The sequence below is a fragment of the Cucumis sativus genome, chromosome 4 (genome assembly GCF_000004075.3).
Source record: "Cucumis sativus cultivar 9930 chromosome 4, Cucumber_9930_V3, whole genome shotgun sequence".
In the NCBI taxonomy this organism is placed as follows: domain Eukaryota; kingdom Viridiplantae; phylum Streptophyta; class Magnoliopsida; order Cucurbitales; family Cucurbitaceae; genus Cucumis; species Cucumis sativus.
The window spans coordinates 15,394,493-15,419,849 of NC_026658.2; the positions used below are offsets into that span (position 1 = coordinate 15,394,493).

The 25,357-nt window shown below is 30.8% G+C and overlaps 1 protein-coding gene across 2 annotated transcripts; it reads right to left on the reverse strand.

Annotated features, from left to right (window-relative positions):
- Positions 1 to 10,573: 10,573 nt before the first annotated feature.
- Positions 10,574 to 21,378, reverse strand: LOC101208983 (shaggy-related protein kinase kappa). 2 transcript variants are annotated; one of them, XM_004147840.3, is made up of 13 exons: positions 21,171 to 21,378; positions 20,371 to 20,609; positions 20,100 to 20,192; positions 19,940 to 19,999; positions 19,575 to 19,847; positions 19,027 to 19,101; positions 18,020 to 18,076; positions 17,793 to 17,933; positions 17,659 to 17,709; positions 17,134 to 17,229; positions 11,450 to 11,533; positions 11,268 to 11,370; positions 10,574 to 10,936 (listed from the first exon to the last, which is right to left on the reverse strand). In XM_004147840.3, exons 2-13 carry the CDS (start codon positions 20,533 to 20,535, stop codon positions 10,848 to 10,850), a joined length of 1,287 nt encoding a protein of 428 aa, XP_004147888.1. In that variant the 5' UTR covers positions 20,536 to 20,609; positions 21,171 to 21,378; the 3' UTR covers positions 10,574 to 10,847. The 2 variants fall into 2 exon arrangements, with proteins under 2 accessions (XP_004147888.1, XP_031739583.1); XM_031883723.1 differs by lacking the exons at positions 11,268 to 11,370; positions 11,450 to 11,533.
- Positions 21,379 to 25,357: the final 3,979 nt, after the last annotated feature.

The window sequence follows — 25,357 nt, forward strand, 5'->3', positions numbered from 1 at the left end:
TGCTGTTGTTTTACTTCACTTAAAATTGACATTTGGTGTAAGTTTAATTTTTTCAAATTTTAAGTTTTCTAAAATATAAGAAATTTTTCTATGAACAAAATATGTTTAAATTTGAGAGCATCAGTTTTTTTAAAAAAAGTTATAAGGAAAAAAAAAACACTGTGGAAATTGGAATATTTAAAATAAAATTTCAACCATAAATTTATTTTAAATGACAAAGTTAATTAAATGGAAAGAAAAAGAGAAAATTATTTTAAATGATAAAACTTCTCAATATATTTACCAGTATAGCAAAATATCACAATCTATATAAGTCATAAATCAAGATGGATTGTTACTTTTGTATCTATTTTAATACAAATAGACATATATAGTAATTTATTGCAACGAGTCGTAGATAAACGATGATATTTTATAAATACTTTCATTCATTTTACTATATTTAAAAATAATCTTTAATAAATTATTTTAAAATAATTTAATTTAAGACATATAAGATCTAGAAAAAGTTACATTGTTATTTAACTTTGATATCTTTAGTAATTCATATATATTTCAAAATATAAAATAAAATAAAAATTAAAGCGAAATGTCTTAGTAGTTCACATTCCTCATATATATATATGTGTTTTAAACTTTACATGTGTCATTTAATAATAAAAAGAAAAAAAAAACACTCTAAAAACAACTTAAATATTAATGCTCAAATTACAGACTAAATTGTTTCGGATTAATATTTTAACATTTCTTTAAAAAATAGTTAGTTATAATAAACTATATTAATTTTGGTAGAAAATAATAAAGGTTGTAATTTAAAGAGAAAAAAGATAGTATATATAAAAACTTCTATAACTAGGTAGATGACAATGTTGTCCTTTTCTATTTTTATACTAATTGGAAAAAAAAAAAAAGAGATATTTTACGAATCTATTAGGTTAGTAACTTAGGAATAAATGATAGCTTAAAAAAATCAAAAAGTCTTTCCAACTTATAATAGCTCGATAAAATTAGCTAAAATTAAAATTTGTAACTAAAGAACAATTTCAGAAGTCAAAAAGTTACTTTTACCAATGAAAATAATTAATAATTCATTTAATTATTAATTCTTATACAAAATACAATGAATAAGGCTTTAGAAATTTATAAAAGTTCTTTTTCTACGTCAATTTGCATACAATTTGGATAGCCTTCCAAATAGCTGAATATCTTAATTTCATTGCATGTTTTCGTGGGTTGTTCATTTTCTTTTTTGGTTTTTCATGCTTTTGAAAATCTTTTACATTTCATCGATATTTCAATTTATACCTAAAATATGCACTTTAGAACATCTCCATTAGTTGTCAATTGTTCAATCGATCTCTCTACCAAGGAGTTAGTATGATCAAATCGAGAAGTTGTTGGCTTTGATCCAAGAAATCTATAAAGATCGGTAAAAAATGAAAACATATCCGAATACCAATACAAACAACAATAAAATTTAGAAAAATATATCCTTAATTGATAGTATGTGATTTATAAATTGACATCTTTAGGAATATCTAAATATGTACCTATACAAGAATAAGAAAAAAAAAAACTTTTAGTTAGTTTATCATCTTCTCTTAATTTGTATATTTTATTCATTCATCAACTCTCTTCTCAAAAAGTTTATGTAATTTAGTATAGTAAACTAATGTAGTATAGTTAATTTATTTTTCTAATTACAAAGTAGAATTATTTAACAATCATATAGTATTTTAAAAACTATTTATAAGTTTAATTTTAAACAACAATTGGGAGGAAAATTAATCCATTGAAATCGAAGATACTTAAAAAAAATCAAGCTATGCATCACACGTGTTAAAAACTAGTCATAAAAAAAAAAAAAAACTAACAATTTTGAAATAGCAATATTGTAATTAACTGCATGCTATAATAATCGAAACATACCAACAATTATACAATTATAATTAGAGAACAAAACATGAAAGATACTATACACCAAAATCAAGTTAATGACTCACACACCCTTATGTGGCGTTGCTATAATAAAAGTTAAAAAGTTGAAAGATTAAAACTATTTTAAAACATATTATTTTTAAAAAATAAAAATTTATAAATATAATAGAAAATAAAATTATAATACCAATTTTCAATAAAGGAAAATTGAATAACATCATTTGATCCATAGATCTATAAGAACAATAATTTGAATGTAATATAAGATACCAAAAGGCCAACACCATCCATAAATTTATATATGTATATATATATTTGTAAAAATAAATAAATGAATGAGATCTTGGTCAGAGACAGCTAGCTAACTTAAAGGCACCTTTCAAAATATAAATAATAAAATTAAAAACTATACATTATATGTCTTTTTTTGTTTTCTTTTTTCACTCACTCCTAAATTACTCTTTCTCTTTTTCTTTTTCTTTTTCTTTTTCTTTTCCTTCCCTCTCTCTCTCTCTCTCTTCAAATATCAAAACAAATTCCCCCAGAAGAAAAAGAAAAAGAAATGTCAACAAAATTAAGCTCAGGCAGAAGAGTGAGTTTCAGCTCAGATCAAGCGGCGGCGGCCAAGTCAAGAATTAGGAAAAGGCCGATCATCGTCTTTTGGGTTTTTCGCCTCCCCAAATCCGCCAGATTCTCCCCGGAAAAGTTCCTCCGGCGGCTCGGAGCTAAAATGGCTAAAGTTCTACGCTATGTTTCGTTGAGAAAGAGATCAACTTCGTCTACTAATTCTTCGTCTTTGAAAAATAATAATGGTTCTTCCAAGTTCAACAGATCGCATTCGGTTTCAGATTCTATGGAAGAGTCTCACCGAGCTGAAGCTGTCAAAGATTGTATTCAGTTCTTCAATTCTTCTAATTCTTCTTCTGCTGTTTGAATTTCTTTCTTTCTTTTTTTTTTTGATGTCGTGTAATTGTGTTAATCTAATTTCATGGTTCTTATAAATACTACGTTGAGTTCTTTCTATCTTTAGGTTTCTATGTGTTATTTCTTATACACTTTTTACTATTTTTTTTTTTAAAAAAAATCAAGTTCAATTTTAGAATTTTAAAAGATATACGTATAATTTATTCAAATATAGTGATTTTTGTTTTTAGAATTTAAGTATATATGAACTCAATCTTTTTTTTAATGAATGTGAAAATCTTAATTGAAAATTTATGAAGCTTGAATTCATATTCTTTTTTTTTTCTTTTACAAATTTTCTTTATTATGTTTCCTCAAATTTCAAAAATAAACTATGTTTCTTTACTTTTCAAATTTTAACTTGCTTCACAAATTACAATATTGGTAAAAATGGATTAGGATGGAGAGAAATAAGTCTCTAATTTTCAATTTTTAATTCAATTTTTTAAAATTAAAATATTGAAAAAAATAGGAATAACTTATTTAACGATAGATAAATAGTGTGTTTATAAACATACTTTAAACAAAAATCTAATTAGTTCTAAAAAAAGATTTCATCACATAACTTTTTAATCTTCAAATACATACCAGTGCTAATTACACTAAACTATTAGGTAATCTATCGAAATTAAGTTATACACTTGTAGGTGAAAACATATTCAACATGAGACCCCAAAAGTTAATATAACTTTATTAAAAAATTTATAAATATTATGAAGAATTAATTAAATAAACACAATGTATAATATTATCATCAACCTCTTTAAAACTTTTTAAAATAGAATAATTAATCTTTTCTAAAATAAGTTATTATTAAAATCAAACCTTTTATCAACCTTGATTAGTGAATTCTTAATTTAGGTTTATTATTGGGTCATAATGATTCTTTATTCTTATTTTTAAAATTTGTCAATGACCAAAGAAATTGTAGAAAAGTTAGTGAAATTGGGCATTTTCATTTCAAACAAAACAGAAATTTGTCTCATTTTAGCATATTTGTTTCTTTTCAAAAAAAGTTACACTCCATTATTATTGTTGTTATTTATTTAATATAAATACTTAAGAATAACTATTGTATTTTTTCTTTAATAATTAAATATTATGTACTTGTATCTTTTTCATAAATTATTAAAAATTCAGTCGCTTTACATTTATCATCTCATACTACATAACAATAAATTATAAAGAGAGTCTTGAAATACTTTAAATAATAATTATTTAAAGAAAACTATTGTAGTTGATTTTTCTTTTTTTGTTAAAATATTTGAATTTGAATAAATTGTTTGGGGAAAAATGAGCAAAAAATTAACTGTGGAGACTAATTGTAAGATTTTTTAAAAGTATATATAGACCAAAATTTAACAATTGAAAATAAAAGAGTGAATTTAACAAAATTTAAAATATAGTCAAAAGAATAAATTTATTGATTATACTCGATTTAAGAGAGATAAAATTGAATGATAATATATAATTAATTAGGGTTGGCTAATGATAACATAATTTAAATTGGTGGAAAATAATAATAAATAAATAAATAGGTGAATTGGAATAATAAACTATTATAATAGAAAATCTAATTAAATGAGGATCAAGTTCTTTCATCATCACTTATGTTTAAGTGGTTGAGAACTTTGAATGATTGAAGTTGATAATTGTATCATGTGTTAAATAGTAATTAATATATTTAATTGTTTAATAATTATATTATAGCAAAAGTCTTTGTAATTAGTTGTTACTCTAATTCTAGGTTGTCCCAATCTAACTGGGGCATCCTAACATCAAAAACTAAATAGCCTTATCTTAGATTATGACATTGTTTTAGTGTATTTATTTTTCATAATATTGTGGAACACAGAAATCAAGTTCTTAAGTTTAAAGTTGATTATACAAACTTCAATATGTTAGTTGAATTATGTTTTCATCTTTGTACTTATTCTACCGTTGGCACATAATATAGTTTCTTTTTTTTTTTATGAAAAAACTATTATATATATAATTAATTAATTAACTAAAAATTCAATTTTTGAACCTAAAGTAAGTTTGGTTGTTACGTTTTTTATTTTGAAAATTTTAATTTCATAAAGTTGAAACCTACACTTCAATAGCTAAATATTGCAATTTTTACTATGTACTAATTTTTTACTGATCAATAATATGTAAGTTTTTTTTTTTCAATTTATTGAGTTTAAAATTATAAAATTACTTTTCCAAAAATCAAGTTTGATTAATACCTAAATTTAACGTTTGAAACAAAAATGTAGCTTAATTATTAATATTGTTTTGTAAAATAATCTTGTCAAATTTGTGGCATATATATATATATATATATATATATATATATATATTAATTTACTAAAATCATAAGAGAATATTCATATAATCAAACTTTCAAACCTAAAGTGATTTGAGAGTAAAAGTACTTGTAACTGTTTTAAAATTAATTAAAGTTAAGATTATAGAAGAAAAAAAATGTTTAATTTTTGGGTGGAATTTAATAGAATTGAAAGTTTAGGGTAAAAGTGATACAAATTGTATTTGTTTATTTAAAATTAATAATAATTATATTATAATTAAAGTCTTACAAATTAGATGATGCCTTAATTCTAGGTTGTCCTAATGTAATTAAGGTATAACAACATCAAACTAAATAGCCTCATCTTAGATTAAGATGGTAGTAGTGTTAGTGAATCTTCTATAATAATATCGTTGAGTTAAGGAATGAAATCTCTAACTACAATTTAATTAGAGGCAAATTTCGATAGAATGAAAATTTTAGTTTAGTGTAAAAAAAATACAACGACTCGATCATATAAATAGATAGATATATGTGTTAATAGTACATACTTAATATTAGTTGAACTGGATTGATTTTGGTTTTTTTATTTTTTTTATTGGGATTGGTGGAGGAAAAATAGAGAGCAATAATTGTAGATACATTAATAACAATGATTTTGACAATTCTAACCTAAAAAAATTTAATTGGACCAAAGAGCATTAAATGGGGTATTATCAATAATATATAATATATATTATAAAAGATTTGGAGTTAATGAAAAATGGAACAATTGAAAAGGGGGAAATGGAAATTAATTAAATAGAGAGGTTTTCCCATTCCCATTTGTTAGCTAATTAGGTTTGATGATTTGGAGGCCCACTTCAAACCAAACTTCTCCCTCAACAATTAGAGTCATTGAATTTGAGGTGTCAAAATCATAGCCATTCATTCAAGTCTCCATCCCCTCTATTAATGTTTTCCATTTTCAATATTTCTATTTTTGTGACCTAATTATGTAATAATTTTGGGTATGTTTGGACGTTGTGTTATTTTTATTACGATGTTCATAGTTTGTAGATTAAATAGTCTGTGTTTTTGACATATATTGTTTGAATTTGAATTAATGAAAAAGTACGAGAGAACGAATAGTAAATAACGAAAACGTAATAGTATAGTTAATCGTGGGTTATAATGGTTGGAAATGGTACTAGCTATTATAATTAGAAGTCTAAAAAATGATGCATCGTTTGGCCCTCAGATTATGAAGGAGTAAGCACACCCTATGTTTGCTCCAAGGATTATCATATTATTCTACTTTTTTCCTTATTTCTCCTACTCCTCACTCCCTCCTTTCACTATTTCTCATCCCAAACACAGATTATAATAATTCAAACTATAATAACATGCACTCCAAACACATAATATGATAACCCATAAACTATTATAACTCACATACTATAATAACCACATACTTATAATAATTCACTCCACGTCCCAAACGTGCCTAAATGAGTTATTATAGTCAAAACTTTGTCCTATTAAATTAAGACCCTAAATTATTGGCCTTTCTTTTTCTTGGTTTTTAGTTTTTAAAAGTTAATATTGTTAGATAATGAATTATTTAGATTGTTGTTTACTTTTTCCCAATTTCGTTTATAAAATAAATTTAAGTTTGCACTAATCCTATTTTGAATTCCGTTTTGGTCACTTTTTTTTTTTTAATATAGAAATTAAGTCTATAAACTCTACTTTCATTTTCAACTGTCTTTTATTTGTTATCTATATTCTACCCATGGTTAAAAGAATCAAACCAAAATTTGAAAACTAAAAGAAAGTAGCTTTTTAAAAAGTAGTTTTTAGAATTTGACCGAGAATTTAACTACTAATGTTATTTAGGAACAATGTAAACGATCGTAAAAATGAAAGAAAAATAAACTTAATTTTAAAAAACAAAAACAAAAAAATAAAATAGTTAACAGAAACTTCATTTATTTTTTGTTTTTACTTATTAAAAATTATGCTTGATTTTTCATAATCTATTATATTACTCATGTTTTTTTTTATATTTTTCCTCTTTAAACAATTAAGCATTTGAATTCTTGAGTCAATTTCTAAAAGCAAAAAAAATATTTTTAAAAACTACTGTTGTATATTTTAATTTAAAAAAACTCGTAAAATATAGATAATAAAACAAAGAGATGAAATTAATGTTTATAGGTTTTTTTCAAAAACTTAAAACAAAAAATCAAAATCAACCCTCCAATCATCTTTTTAACTTAAATAGAAAAAAAACCAAATTATCAAATATATTCTCAATTTTCAAAATGCTTATTTTTGTTATTACTATTCAAAATTATTGTACTTTTCATACTTAAACTTTCCATTCTAATCTCTATTTTGCTTTTAACAAACTAATAACATAGTTTGAGTTAATTATAGTCATAATTTCAAACCATATAATTAAGTTTGAGGTACGAATATTTGACCAATGGAAATATTATGCCTTGTTTAGCTCTTCGTTCATCATTATTAGAGATAAGAATACAAAAATTGTAAGACTCGTTCCATTCAAATGACATTTACAAAATTTTTCGCTGAATATATATCAACTATGAACTCTACTATTTTTATTACTCTCAAACATGTAATAATCTCAATTTCTTCTAATAGATATGAACTAAAATTACGATTCCTTCTCGTTTCATCCAACTCAACGGCAATCTTTTCTCTTACCTTTTCTCCCTTCTTGTTTAATCTCCATCTTTCTCTTCCTTTCTTGCTTCTTTTTTTCAAAGTAAAACAAAAAAAAAAAAAAAAAAAAAAATTAAAGGGTTTCTTAAAGTTTAATGTAGCATTTAATTATGCTACCTCTCTTCTGTTATTTTCTCTCTCAATTCTTATTTACAATCTTTATTTCCACCAAAAAAAAAAAGAAATTAAACTGATTCCAAAGTCATATCAAGGTGAAGAAACAACAATAATAGTGAGCAAATTTGGAACCAATTAATTTGTCTTAATGGGGTCTAATAATGAACTATTATCTAATTAGAAAAATATATTGTCTCAACTAAATCATAGAACTTTTAATTGTTAATTACTTCTATATATTAAGTAGAATATGTTTATTTTAATGAGGGTAGGAATTTCACTTTTCATAACTTTATGTATTCATTATTAAAAAAAATGTATTGATTTTTTTGTTAGCGACCAAAGTAAATACAAATAAAAATATTTCGGTATCTTCTAAATTAACTACAAATTTAAAAACGCATCATGCTAATTATACTTATTTTATCTCCTTTCTAATTTGAACTTATTTTGTTTATAGATGAATCATCGTCAATTAAAAAAATCGATACGTTTTCAATTCATTCTCGTTACAATTACGATTGACCACATCTATTACTATAACATGGTCTTAACTTAAAGTAATATAACAATAAAATGATTATCTGAAAGAAAAATTAAAGTTGATTCCATATAATCTAAACAGATTTTAAAACTAGAAGCAGCAACAAAAAAATACTCTCTAAATTTCCTTTCATTAAAAAAAAAAATTGCATCTTTTGGTTCTGTATTAATTCAAACATATGTTCAAAATATCATTTAAACAAACATTACCTTCAAAAATAAACAAAGAATATTTTCATTGCATTTGAAGCATATTTTGGGGTTAAAATCAGGATTAATATGTTTTAATCATTTAGAAGGGATTTTAAATACAAAAAGTTTACATAACTTTCAAATTTGTCGAACTCTAATGAAAATTTTGCGTTTAGTACATTGTATTACAAAGGTTGTAATTAAGGGGGAAAAGATATGATAATGCAAGAAGAAAGACTGAGTAAATATCATAGAAATTAGTTTAAAGTATTGAATTTTTGTCAAAAGTTTACTTGAAAAATATTGCAAAACAAAATTTGAAAAATTTGAAAAAAAAAAAGAAAAAAAGGGAAAAAGAAGTAAAAACAAACTCGAAAGAGAAAGATGCAAGAACGTAATGTTGTGAATAAGATGTGCATGTGGTCGGATGCCTATGACTGACAAAGATGAGAAGTTGAATGAGATAAAAGGTGAAGCATGAGAATGAAGTAAATAGAAGCTAAAAAGCATGGATATAGATAGAGAATACGAACACAATACAGACACATATTTTTCTGAAAGCCTGGCTAGACGAACATAGAGATTTCAACAACACCACCATATACATATTCGACCAATATTGAATGGTCTAAACAATTATTGCATTCTTGCAAGTAATGGACACAAAGACGCAGTAAGCTAGAAAGTGTCATAGTTATATGATGATAAGTGGATGTGCCAAAAGATAGAGTACATGACCCAAGAAAAAGAAAAAAGTTCAATGACTGTGCTGTTCAGCTTGGTAAATGTTGGTAAACTTATTTGAGTGGTACTTAAGATTGAAGTTCTTTATATTGTGTAATTCGGTTGCTATAATGAAAGGCACCCCAGTGGTCTTATGCTGCATTTTTCATTTCTTTTCTTTTTTAAACAAGGAATTGGATTAAACCTTTGAATAAGAAAACAATTAGGAGGTACAATTATTGGTGTTTGTATTGTACAATTTTGAAGAGTAAGGACACTGTCAAACTTGAGTAGAAAACTAATGAAGTCCAGAAATTAGCTAATAACCATTTAGTTGGATTGAAAAGTAATTTTAAGTGTGAAAAATATATGTTTTGAATATTTGTAGTTTTTTTAATTGCAGATTTTGGTAAATATGTCGACTAAATTTGTTTAATTTATCAAGTTTTGTAAGTAGAAACTAAAATTAGATATTTCTTAACTAAATGTATAAGAAAAATTAATAGTCAGAAGTTAAAAAGATGATTTAACGTATTGTTATATTAGTTAATTATTTATTAATTTTTAAAAAAAGAAATTATTATTAATTAGATAAATATCTATTAAATGCTACTCATACATTCTATAATTGATAAAGTCTTGAATAAATATTTTAATTCAGTTTAGTATAGGTTATAATAAAATTTTATACTACAATGACATAAAATGTAGAAATTGATGGTAAGGATGGATGGGTTGATATCAATTTATTAATTAATTTATGTTACATTTTTACCAATCAATCTATAAAGTATAAAAATAAGCATGGGGTAGCTAAATATCAAAGTTCGTATATCCCATACTCGAGTTTTACAAAACGAAAACTTATGAAACAAACAAAAACGTCATGACAAAATATTTGAAACAAAAGCACTTACAAAATTAATTCCAACAAAATTCCTTCCCATTCCACTTGGTGACTACATCTCTATTTGATACTTTCTTATTTTAAAAAAAGTAGAGGCAAAGGCAAAAGGAAGACAAAATGGAAGGGACAATAGTGAACAAGAGAGAAAAAAAGAGTACAAGAAGTAGAGAGAGGTACCATTAAACCATATTATGGGTATTGATTGACTGAAAAATATACACCATAAATTATCTGTCTTTATTTTAAATACAAAAATATCTTTTCTTCAACCAAACACAAAGCTTCAGATTTCTCAAAATCTTTACTGCTAAACTCTTTCTCTCACACAATGCACCCAACCCATTATAGATATAGCCCAGCAATGGAATGGTGGATTCGAGACTGACTTGAAGCAGAATGACCACAAGCAGCACCAATGGAGACCTCTCGTCTGTAGCTCTAGGTATGCAAAGCCATGAACAAGTTCTGCTTACGAGCATGCTCGGGGATAAGTCGATTAACGGTATCAGGAGGTATGCCAGCAAGCTCTGCCAAACAAAATAAACTCAAACCTCAGCATCACATGCGGACGTGGAAGTAGATGAAAGTGTAACTTAAAACAAAAACCATGTTTGATGTTAGAAATAAACCCATCACAATGACAGAGATTTAATCGACTGGTGACTGAAGTTACATTTTGCATTAAAACTTGATAGACATGTTACCGAATACCACATGATAGATCTCAAGTTCATCAATAATGGACTCGTTAATGTACATGATCAAGATACCTAGTCAGTAATTAATTATACAAGTAAAATATCTCTGTAGCTCGGAACAGCTAAAAGCACAAAGCAAGAGGTAAAACTGAAAACTCACCTTGAGGTTTAAAATTAAATAAGGGAGGAAGTGGTCGGCCATTCGGAAGGCGTGTATTTGGGTCTCTTAACTCATCAAAGAAGGGGTGGACACAAGCTTCCAACTGAAGCCATAAAAAGTATATTACAAGAAATGAATAATCCCTACTCCCAATAAAAGTTAAAGAAGGAAGCTGAACTTACAGCAGTACACCGCAAATTCGGCGAATACTGAAAAAACCTGCATACAAGATCCACAGCTTCAGGAGGTAGACGTTTCTGGAAAACCTGTCCAGATTATGGTATACAAAGAAATTTCCAGAGATGTCAATTCCTTTGCCTTTTTTTTCAGTTACTTGAGGGTATTTTACAACAACGAAGTAGGACTACAAAGAAAGAGCTGCAACTTTCTCCAAATATTAGAATGTCAATGTGAAATGAGTCAACTGTAAGGAATTCCCTTACTAGTACTTGTCTTAATATCAAAAGAGTGCCAAAAGGCTACAATTCATTAGTGTGCAGAGAGCTTAACCTCCATTTCTTCAAGACTACTGGTTTCCTCACCAAGAGCTTCCCCTACCAAGCAACATCTTAGTCTATATATAACTATACCACTCCTCACTCCGATAAGCCCTAGTGGTCCCCATTATAACTAACTCTCACTCATGTTACCCTTCTTAACCCTTATAGAATATTGCAATATAATTGGGGCGGGCCCTAACATCACCCCGATCAGATTAACCTTGTCCTCAAGATTGAAAGTTGGGAATTGCTAGCTGCCATCCAAATGGCTTCATGGTCCGGCAGGTTCTTCCAAGTCACCAATCATTCAGCAACTTCGGTGTGAGGGTCCTTTCAAAATCCCACAGCATCTATTGGTTCGGCGATCCATTCAAAACTCTGTCTCGGGGGCCAAGCTGGAATGTGCATTTGAACAAACTTCTTCAACTGTGAGACATTGAATACAGGATGGATTGTTGCTTCAGGGGGTAGTTCCAGCTTATAGGCAACCTCACCTATGCTTTCTACCACTCAGTATATGGCCCAAAGAATTTGGGTGTCAGCTTTTCATTATGTTTCTTCAGAGTGTGGTCCCTTGTGAGCAGAATAGTTCGGTCCAGAAGTGGCTTAGAAAAATCTTGTCCCTATCTGAGACAATGGATCATGGGAACCCGTGGAGCCTAACAACTCCCTTGTTGTATTCGCCTGCCACTGTTTTGGTTGTGTAGGGATGTTTTAAGCCCAAAAAATGCCCATGTTTGTTGAGTCTATCCACCACCACCAAAATGGAGTCTATCTTGCTGGATTTTGGGAGCCCTTCAGTGATGTCCATCGATATATCGTCCCACACCTGCTCCAAAATTAGGAAGGGTTGAAGTAACCCAGTTAGGGTCAGGGCATCCCTCTTATTTTACTGACATACAGCAAAGTGCTCAACATGTTTTGTATCAGCTTTCATTCCCTCCTAGTAAAGTTCCCCTTGTAACCTCTTGTACGTTCGCAGGAAGCCCGAATGTCCCCAATGACCAAGTCATGATAGAGGTGTAGTACAGCTGGAATTAGTTTGGTGTTCCGTGAGAGATCCAATCTGTCTTTGTACAATAAATTGTCCCGGTGGGTCGAAAATTTGGAAATGTAGTTAGGATCTTCATGGATGTGATTCCAGATTGTCAAAGAGCTTCAAGTCTTCCATTATCTCTCCTCCTTGGCCACTTCGATATCAATCAGACAAGGGACGCTTAGATTTGGCTAAAGGGACACTTAGATTGGCTAAGTGTGCCGCTTCAGGTACCCTTGAGAGAGCATCGGCCACTTTGTTTCTGAGTCCTAGGCAGTATTGGATTTCAAACTCATATCCTAATAGCTTGGAGACAGATTTTTTATACTCCAGTTGGACCACCATCTGCTCAATTAAGAATTTAAGTGGGGTTTGATCCATTCATATAATGAATCTTTGTCTGAGCAAATATGGTCGCCATCGTTGAACCGCCATAACCACTCTATCAATTCTCTCATAGACGGATTTTTTTCGAGCTTAGAGGAAAAGAGTATGGCTGAAGAAGGCCACCAATCATTGATTTTGCATCAAAACAGCTCCAAGCCCAAACCCGGAGGTAGTGCTAGCATTGGGAGTGTCACCATGGATTTCTTTAGTTTCTGAAACGCTTCATTTGCTTCCCAGCTCCAATGAAACCCACCAGTACGAAGTAGTTGGGTCAATGGGGCGGCTAAACTGTTGTAATGCACCACAAGATGCCAGTAATACCCTGTCAATCCAAGGAAACCCCGTAACTCCCGTATATTCGTTGGAGCTGGAAATTCAATCATGGCCCTCAGTTTTCCTGGGTCTACCCCCACTCCCTCGGTTGAAATCACGTGTCCCAAATACTCCACACTTGTCTGGGCGAATCGGCATATGTATCCGTTCAAGTAGAGGCAATTTTCATGCCAGATTTAAAACATCAAATGCAAACGTTGAACATGCTCAGAAAAGCCAGTGCTGTAAATCAGAATGTCATCAAAGAATAAACTTAGGCAAATAGGATCCAAATATTTGGTTCATCAATGCTTGGAATGTCGAGGGGGTGTTCATTAGTCCAAACGTATAACCATAAATTCGTAATGCCCCTCATGAGCTCAAAAGGCTATTGTCTCAATGTCTTGGGTCCGCTTCTTGATCTGGTGATAGCCCGATTTCACATCTAGTTAGGAGTATATTTAAGAAACGTGGAGTTCATCTAATAGCTCTTCTACTAGGGAAATTGGGAAACAATTTGGGATCGTGATATTATTCAATGCTCGATCGATACAAAATCGCCATCCCCCATCTTTCTTCCATACTAATAGCATCGGCCTTGAGTAAGGACTCACACTTGGTTGTATAGTTCCCGCTTGTAGCATATCATCAACCATCTTCTCAATCTCGTTTTTCTAATGATGAGCATAGAGACATGGCCTTACATTCTTTGTGTGCTCCTTCCACCATATTAATCCAGTGGTCTACTTCTCGAACTTGTGGCAATTCAATAGGTAGAACAAACAATTTCAAAAATTCGCTTAGCAGAGCATATAACTCCTCAAGTTGGTAATTGGCAGTTGTGGTTATCTGAAACTACCCTGGGTCAATGTAGCCCTTGCTCAGCATTCTACCAAAATTCCATGGTCAGTCTCTCCCCATGTTTTCATCATTTTTTTAGAGTTACTTTGGCCCGAGTTAATGATGGGTCTCCCCGCAATACAGTCTTCTACCCTTGCCTATAGTCATCGTTAGAGCCCTCCAATCCAATTTGATAATCCCTAAATGTACAAAGCCATTGCATACCTAATACCACTTTCTAAGGGTAGAAAATTTTCCACTATCGTCAACTTCCCTATTGTTAACACCACCCTCTGCATATCCTTTTCCCTCTAACTGCCGCTCCCTTTCCCATTCCCATGATTACTCTGAAATGTGTTGTTTCTATCAGGGGTAGCTCTAACTCGTCAACTACTCTATGTGCAATGAAATTATGGGTAGCCCTGCAATCAATGAAAACTATTACTTCTCTATTCTCAATAATTCCTTTCATTTTCAGAGTGCCTGATGAAGAAAATCCCATCACTAAATTCAACGAAAATTCAGCCGCATCCACTACTCCTGCTATTTGAAGCTCGATGGTCTCCTCTTCACGTGGTTCCATATCATCAAATATCTCGACCTCGCTTCCATTTTCGTCTACCACAAACATCCTCATACTCTGTAACTTTTTCGCTTTGCACTAGTGTCCCAAAAAGAATTTCTCATCGCAACAAAAGCATAAACCCTTGTCCCTCCAGCTTTTGAAATCCGCATCCATGAGACATCAGCCCGACGTTTCCCTTTTGATTGTCGTCGACACGGTACCTGTCAGAGTGATCGTACAAGTGGTGAACTCTTTGCATTTCTGACACTCAAAGCTTTTGGTCATTTCCATTATAGGGTTTCTGACTTGGGTTGGGCCGTCCTTTTTTTTTCTTTTTCTCTTCTCGAACTATTTCTTTATTTTCTGTTCTTTGGGGGGTCCATTATTGCATCTAATGACATGGATTCCCAACACTCTAACTCAACCTTAATCATTGGCTCCAAACCCGTGAAAAACGTTTCCAGCAAAACTTCATTTGTAAGATGCGACACCAATGCCATCATCTTCTCAAAACGACTGCAATACTCCTCAATTGTTGATTCCTACTTAATCCTTGGAAACCATCCCACTAACGTCCCCTCTCTTGACTATCAGAATCAACTCAGCAACAGTATTTTTAGATCGTCCCAATCCTCGAAGGATTCACGATCCTCTTTACCCTTGTACCAGTTCAAGGCTACTCCCTTGAAACTAATCACCAACACTGTCATTTTTTCTTGATTAGATAGTTTGTGCTTATGGAAATACCTCTCGGCTTGAAGGAGCCAGACGTCCAAGTCATTCCCTCAAAAAACCGGCATTTCAACCTTTTTGAACTTGCTTCGATTGACACTTCCTCACCTGTCTCCACTCTAGCACTCTTCTCAACCTTGTCCCCTTCATGGTCTTCTTTCTCCTTACTCTCCTTGGACGAAGACCCACTCACCACTTCCAAGTTCCCTGCGTAGTTCTTGATCATCACGACCTCGACTGATGATGCTGAAATCGATTTCAACAGAGTCACTACCCCTTCTTCTATTCCAAGTAACGTCTTTACACGGCTTTTGAGACTCATGATCTCTTGTTCCGTCGCTTCGAGTTTCTCCTCAATCCTTTTCTGTGCCATCTTCTTAGCTTTTCCGAGGACAAATGCTTTGATACCAATATGTAAGGTATTCCATTGCTAGTACTTGTATAGTTGTATTAATATCGAAAGAGTGCCAAAAGGCTACAATTCATTAAAGTGCAGAGAGCTTAACCTCCTTTTCCTCAAGACTATTGGTTTCCTTACCAAAAGCTTCCTCTACCAAGCAACATCTTATTCTATATATAGGTATACCCTCCCCACTCCCATAAGCTCTAGACTCTAGTGGTCCCCATTATAACCAACTCTCACTCATGTTACCCTTTTTACACCTAGAATATTTCAATATAATTGGGCCTTAACACAAACAATATGAGACATGTAGAATGCAATACCAAAATAGACAAATAAAAACGCCTAGGGGTGTTTGGCACAATGAGTTTGTGAATCCCACTACTAAAAAAACATCACTTTCATATCTCATTAATGCTTTACATGTGGTCTCTGGAATTCACAACTCTCGAGACTTCACAACTCCTTAGAATTTGTCAGTCCCTATTCCACTCTTTACGTAAAAGAACCCCTACGAACGAACTGGATTGATGATCTAGAACAAGGATGCAGACAAAAGACAAGTCAATAAACATGTTCCAAGGAAAAGGTTTGGAATATTGTTCCTAGGATGCCCAAGTTTTTCCTCTGCAATTATCCAATGTTCCAAAATTGTGTCTACTGTACCTCTTAAGTAATTAACTAATTCCATGCACAAGCTACACCCAAATTCCAAGTGCTAATATTAATGAGGATTAAACACTCTCAGGCCTCAGGCATGCAACATAATGATACCACTAGAAAGGAACCTCCAAAGGAAACCTTTTGGGACTACCAAAAGGGGCAGAGAACATTGATCAGAGGGGCTGGGGAAGAGATGATCCATCATTAATCCATCTGGGATACTAAGTAAAGATTATTCAAGAATAAAAAAATTACACTGGGAAGATCCAAATTGTTAAAGCCATACTTCAGTGTACACAACAATGAACCAAGACAAGACATGCCTCTTTCAAATAAGAGCCTTTTATTGAAAAATAGATGCAATTTCTTGAAGCAAAATATAAAATTACATTGAAAAAATTTGAAAGAGTAAGGAAACATAGACTTGCCTTGTGCCAGGGATGAGGCTTAATCTGTGGGAATTTGAATTCAGTGTAGTTGGGATTCATGCATTTTATTTCTTCTCTGGTTGGAGTTCCCAAAACCTGTATATGTGATTGAAATTTTGAAATGATAAGTTCAGCGAGATTTTGTAAATAAGATCAGTCTCCCACTGCAGACATAAAACTGGCAGGTATCTCATTCAATTACATAGAACCATGATGTCAAAATTTTCCAGTACAAGGATAACAAAAAATAGGAACTCGATAAATGATCGAATCATAAGAACTACGGAGACCTATCCAAACATTCTAAAGACAATACCATCCAACGTAGAAGTTAAAAGAACCCCTAATTCTCCTAATCAAAAATACATACTACACATGTTCTACCAAGTTCTACTAAAGATAAGTATGATTTTACAATCTTCAATGCTATAACAAACCTACCAAGTACACTTGAGACTTTAACTCAAATGAGAAAAGGAAAAAATGAAAATAGATTAAACGTGAGGAAATAAATTGATGACCCACCTTGATAATCTCAACTAGTTGGTCGACTCCACTTTCACCGGGGAAAAGGGGCTGAAAAAGTTAACAAGGTCATCACTCATCAGTATCTTGAATAAAACACGCGCAAGATCCATATAATTTTTCTAGTAGACCACCTTTCCGAGAAGTAGCTCAGCCATCACACATCCAGTCGACCATATATCAATTGCAGTAGTGTACTCAGTGGCACCAAATATGAGTTCTGGGGCACGGTAGTATCTTGAGCAAATGTATGAAACATTAGGTTCACCTTTCACCTGAAAAAACCGCAGACAAGATTAAATAAATTCAGAAGAAAAAGACAACAAACCTCAACTCCATAAAGGGTTCAAAAACTACTTACCAGGACTTTAGCACTCCCAAAGTCACAAAGTTTGAGCTGATGTGTATGTGGATTCACCTGGAAATGAAAAGTTCATCTTGAGGCATCACTCAAAGAGAGTTTGGTAAATGTGTAATACATTTATTTTTCTCTTTTTAGTCTAATTTAGTCAAAGGTCGAAGAACAAGATAAATAACGGACACAAACACATTTGAATCCATTCTACTAAAAAATCGATTAACCCTAACTTCCCAGTCATCCATTCGAATGCTTGTGAAATTTGTATATAGGTGAAAATATACACTAAAAGACTTGAGGCCAAATTCTATAGCCGACCAGAAGTTATTACAAGTGCCAGGTCTTTGTACAGTTACAGGATCAGAACCCAATTAATGCTGATAGTAAATACCATTGAGATGCATGCCATAGAGCCTTCCACTTTAAGTCAAGTTAACACTCTAAAAGATTTGTATAATGTGTACAACTAATTCAATCAAGTAATGTAGAATTTTTTTCAGTATCAATATTCATAGCACGGGTAACCCACGCAATTCTCAAAATTCCAAAAAAAATAATAGAAAAAAGATTAATAAAAAACAAAAAAAAAAAAAAAAAACAGAAAAACTTAAAATTGCACCATGTTGCATTTCCTTTATGTTAGATATTTTTACTATTATTTTGGAAGATAAAATACTATTTCCATTATAAAATTAAAATAGATGAAAAGCTGCCGAGAAGGCTACCACCAAAGGAAGAAAGAGTAAATGTATGAGATAAGACAGTTGAGACTCAATAATGAATGAGTAAAATACAGGAATATCCTCAAAGACCTAGCCAGATTCCAAAGTGATGGAAGAAAAGCTCTAAACACCACATTAGAGGGGGCTTTTTCTTAGGGTAACATAAGAAGAAAAACATTTAAACATGAAACAATTATGAACAATATCATAGCTTATAAAACATTATGCTAAGTTCATATGCAACAAGTTTCAAATGTAAACCTCCAACTTATGAGGGAAAAATCTTACAAGTAAGTTCTGAGGTTTGATATCCCGATGACAGATACCAATGCAATTATGTATGTAAGCCAGTGCCCTACATATCTGCACCATAAAAGACAAATGATCATAAGACTCTAATAGTAAAATTATCAAACAATAAAATCCACATAATATTGATCTGGAAACCAAAATGCTGTTTATTATTAACTTATAACATTGTTACATGCAAAAACATATGCTTCCCAGAAGCCTAACACATTAGCAGAAACCTTCAGTAGCAAGTCACATACAAATAATTCGACAAGAAAATGGAACAAAAACCCTTCCACTAAGAGGAGTGTAAATATGATCATTTTCTATACTATAGAGACACAGTGTGGAGTGGCCACTGTAACAGAACTAACCAAACTTGTTCAACCAAATTTTACAATCTCAATTCACAAACTATCATTCCTCATACCTTCATTCACTAACTCGAATGACGCAAACTCTCTTGAAGTTGTAACTTGTACCTACCACAAGGAGGTATAGAGATAGAAAAATCAAATCTACTGCAATTATTTTCTATCAAATACCTGATAGGTATAAAGTTTAACATAGATTAAGGGCATCCGCTGACTGATCCTGCTGTAGTTCCTTGCAATACGGTTGACAGTTTCAGGAACAAATTCAAGCACTAAGTTCAAATAGACCTCCTCTTTGTCTGTTGTTGAAAAGAAACAATGCTTTAAGGAAACAATGTTTGGGTGATCCAACATTTGCATAATCTGCAGCTCCCTATTCTTGTATCGCTTGTCTTGAAGAACCTTCTTGATTGCAACGATTTCTCCAGTTTCTCTACATTTTGCCTATCAAAAGAAGACCGGGTTAACTCAATTTTTCAACTACGAAGTCACGTGGAAGAAACATAGAATATGCATCACATACCCCTAATACTTACTTGAAAAACAACACCAAAAGAACCAGTTCCAACTACATGTTCTGCAATATAACTGATATTCTGGCATACCAACATAAAGCATATGTCATAGAGAACAAGTAAGACACCATACTCAATGATCACATAATCAAATGCTATTTGTAACATGTTTGCCTCAAACCTGTTTAGATTGACCATTTCGACCACCGATTGTGGTTCTTATCACATGCCCTGCTTCAGCACCCACTCCGTCAATGATGTCTGGCTCACTATCCTACAGGAATGAAATCATAAAAATACCAAAAGAAAAATGGGGAAGTAAAGGTGCCATGCTATCATCTATAACAAATAAATTGGCTAAAGCTTCGGCTGACTACAATAAGGGATTGCAAAAGTTTCAACAAACTATCAAAAATTGAGCGAGAAAATATAAACAAAATCCAAAAACTTACTCTGTCCTCATCAGTATCTGTCTTATCCCTCAGTCTCATCTCAAGCATCTCTCTCCCAAGCCAGTCCACTGAACTAGATGAACCCTTGAAGCCATTGATAGACCTAGAACTACCAACTCCCCCATTTCCTAGGCTTGCAGACGCCATTTTATTATCTCTGTTCATTAGGAGTACCAATATTAATTACCATCACGCGTCTTAGTACTCCTCCACTCCACACAACCCGAGCACCAAGGTTTCTATTGAAATGGCAAGAAATAAAGTTAGGGACGAAACAAAACCAAAAAAAAAGAACAATTAGCAAAAAAGACGATGATAAAAACCCCAAGAAAAATATATAAATGGTAACAGATCGAAGGAGATAAATTCCAAAGATATAAAAAAAAATATATACGATTACGATACTCTGACAAAAACAGATTATGCTATTTAGTAAAGATGGCAAACGAGATTCCCCCATTATAGTTCGTTTTCTTTTGAACACCGAAAATGGGTCTTTATAACAATCACAATCAGAATCAGAATGCGAATAAAGCATTCAACCATGATCTACCTACAGACTCAACCAATAAAGCAAACATCCTCGGTTGGATCTAAACTTCAATCACACAACCTTCATTTGCAAAACAAAACCGAAAACTCAATGAACAGAGAAAAGACCAATAAGACAAAAACATATGAGCGATAGAATTGAGTTTGGGATTAGAATCGGAAAGGATTGGAGATGAATTAGGGAAATCAACCCTAGAAACGATGAGAGAATCGAAAATTAAAGCAGATCGGTGAGAAAGTAAATGAACCTGGTAGGAATTAAGCGGAGAGAGAAAGTAATGGTGGTTCATCATAAGAGTCCGATGAGAGAAATTGGTGGGAGAATTTTGTATGGCGATGTGTATGGTTTGTAAATTTATGGAGTGGCCATGGTGGGGGAGTGGAGGTTGGATTTTTCTCAGTTAGCGTGAAGTACAGTGAGGTAGAGGAGAGAGTGTGTAGAGCTTTGTGATTTCTTTAAAATAAAACAACATATCAATAATTACAAATACCAAAAAAAAAAAGAAAACTTCTCAATATTTTGTTATATTTAAAAATAATCTTATTAAATAAAATACCATATTTCAACGTTTCAAATGTGAACGTTGACACTTTTTAACTGTATAATCAAATTTCAAAGTTGATAAAAAGAAGTTTACCAAGATGAGTTGTAGTCAAATAGGAATGGAAAAAAGTCGATATCCCAAATTGAATCTTATACCTTCAGGGACGAAGATTACGTCAGTACTATTTGAACCAAGTTCGTTTTAGCATAAACAATAAAACTAGTAGATGTCAAACTCTTTATTAACAAATTAACATGTGTATTATTTATATCATATCCACGTTAGCATCATTTTGTTACTCTTTTCTTTATTTTTCTTTCACATAACTTTTTATGATATAATATAAATTTCAATGCACTTTGAAACGTGAAAATGTGAAACGGTTAATAAAAATATCTACTTGGGAATGTGATACTAGGATTTTAGTATTCTATCAACTTTTTGACATTAAAATTTTGAGTATCGAACGAGTTTATCCAAAATAACTAGTCAATGTGTATGGAAGATTATAAAGTTGGTTTGGATACTCGAATATATAAATTTTGATATTTCTGTTTTTTTAGGAATTTAAATTTATGGGAAAAAATTATATTTATTTACAAACGTTTAATGATGTTATGATTAATGAAAGATGTATAAATTGACCTAATTTATTATTTGAGTTGGAGCATATATGTAAGAGTCGTGGAAGCTTTACAAAATCGAATAATATGATTAATGTTGTGGTTGGTGATTTAATGTATTTGTTCCTTATTTGATAAAGTTTTTAAAGTGTACATTTTATTTATTACAAAAAAAAATTACAAATAAATTTTTAGATTCTATCAATCATAAACAGTAATAGACTTCTATTAGTATTTGATATCAGCGACATTAATAAGTCTATTGGTACTATCATTGATCAAATTTGATATATTTTGTAAATATTTTAATTTGTTTCGATATATATGAAAATGACTCTGTCTTCTAATTTTAATAAAATTATGTAAGAATAAAGGCAAAAATCAATCATCTATGCAAATTTATGTGCATTCTTAAAATATAACTTTAACTACTTTCAATAAATTTAAAATATTGAGTATGAGATAAAATTATTGGACCACCTAAAGATTAAACATTCATCCATTAAGGTTAGAGTAATAATGTTGATGAAACTAAAAGTAGTAGTTAGTTGATCGAATAAGATCATCTTTGGTAACGAGATAAATGGTAATGAATATTGTTTGCGTAGGCTTGTACTCATATTTTTTTACGTGTAATAATCTCAAGGGCTTTTACATGTTTTCACTTGTGATTGCTCAGAGTCCATCTTTCACTAATAGGTACTTTCTACTGCATCAATCAAACACCTAATTATTCATGATATTTCTCACGAATATCCACAATCAATCTAGTGCGCTTGATAATATGATCTACTTCTTTAATAGTGGTATCACTACCAAAGACAATATTTCCTACACTCTTCCGTTCTCGAGATTTAATCTAAAAAGTGAGGAAGTGAAGAATGAAATTGAGTTAAAGTTTACTTATTTTAGTTATTCATTAATTGACCAATAAAACTATATTGAAATGAATGCAAAAATGTCAAATAAATTATATTAATATGGTCTCTTTTTATACCCATTGGTTAGAGGAACAACTTTATACGTATGAATACATACAATCACATGTAAGATGGAGTCTTTACCCATTGATAGCATTAGTTGATCCCCTAAAAAACATCCTCCAATTTCTCTCAATTTCCCATAATGCCCCTCTTACCATCTTTATAACAATCATTCCTCTCCTCCTCATTCATCACTTCCACTCCATACTCCCTAAGATAAAGTTTTTCACAACTTATTGGTTTAAAATTTTAGACAAAGAGTAATTAAGTGCATGTGATAGAATTTAAAATGTCAAAATCTTTTATGACAAAAGTGACGATTTTTAACTGTTACTTAAGATCAAAATGTATATACAAATAGACGTTGTATATTTGAGTTGACTACAAAATTTTCAATGTTCAATCAAGCACGCCACTGTTAAATCCAACAACATCAACTATAACTTATATGACTATACTTTTTAAGGTTTTTTTTCTAAATTTTGAACTTAAAAGAAAAAAGAACTGAACACTTGATTGCCCTTCTAGAACTTTTGAATGGTCCTTTAAATAGTATGAGTTGGTTAGCATTATTAACATCTTCAACTAAATAGTATGTATCATGAAATATTTGTTAATAGGCATTAGTCAATATAGCACAATATGATACAAATGTCAATGTTATAAGAGAAAATGTGGTTGTTTAAATAAAATAAGACGATATATGTGTGATATAACTCTTCGTTTTTAAAACAGCCTGTATTAATTAGTTAATTTTTACTAGGTGTATCATTATACTTCTATCTCTAGATTAATATTTTTTTCTAACTCGTTGAAAGAATAAAGTAGAATATCGAAATCATCTACTTGATCGATAAGAGTAGTACGATAGGAATTAGAATGAACATACTAGAGTTTGTGGTGTTGAAATAATATGTGTTTTTTTTCATTTAAGAAGAGTAAATGTAAGATGAAGACAGTAGATCTATCATAATAAGCCATAAAACTCGTATTAAGTTTGTGGTAGGATGATAATGATAAATGAAAATATTATTCTTCGACCTTCCACCAAAGTATTAGTGTCATGTTTGACCAATCGAGTAATGATATGATTACCGAGCTATGCTATTGCAAAGGTAATAGATATGGGGATTGTAGCTATTGACAACAACAAATCATTATAAGGTTTATTGGTGAGGTTGTAACATCTCTCCTTACTTAATCAATCTACTTATACTTTTAATAACTATATTTAACCTTTTTTTTTAGTGCAAAGTTTTCTATAATTGTTTACTTTTTCTTCTTCACTATACTTCCTCTTTCCAATATTATTATTTCAATAAATTCGACCAATGACAACAAAATCACTAAACTAAAAGAAAATTTTAAAAAAATACGTAAATTATACCCCGAGACATATTCTATCATTACTCGCAAATTATAATAATTAAAACTTAACAACACTAACACAATATAGGGATTTATTATCTCATACCAATCGGTAATGAGTAATAAATTCGCGTAAATTCTAATTATCTTTTCATTATGAGATTCTCAATATGTCCATCAAAATAGCATCTCTTTTACTTCATTATGCTTAGGGCGATTTCAAACTTTTTTAGGCGAATATATGTCTTGGTTTTACGTATTACGATGTCATGTTAAATAAATAACATTAATCTCGAAATAAAATAAAACAACGAATTCATCTGTTTTTAAAAATTGTAATCGTCATTTATTTTAGGTTTTTTAAAAATAAAAAAAAATCAACAAATTATTTACGCTCTATAAAACAAATCCACTTTTTCCTAAATATTTCCTTTTTCTTTATTGGGTGAAAATGTATTTTCAATATTTGGGGGTAAATGTGGATTTATTTTAAATAATTTGGAGGGCATGAGGGATAGAATGGGAATTGTAAGTACAAATTAGAAGATAAGATGATAAATAATGGTGGGTCTGCCATGCTGACGTGGAAAATTTTGTACTTTTTGAGTGAATAAAATCTAAATCGTATGCCACGTGGTTTTATGTAAGCACGCAAATGTTAGTGGCGGATGATGTGTCAATATTCCACTAAAAGGAATGGTTACAAGTGGATCCCATCTCACACTTAGAAATCAGATGTGGATTCTTTCCTCTAAGTCATTTATTAAACTCATGATGACGCTTTTCGACTATCATAATGTCACATACATACATACATTCATTTTATAATATCAATTTTGTTATTAAACTTTAAATTCCATCAAATTGAATCTAACTTTTTTTTCTAATTCATTCACTAATTTCAAACTTTTCAAAA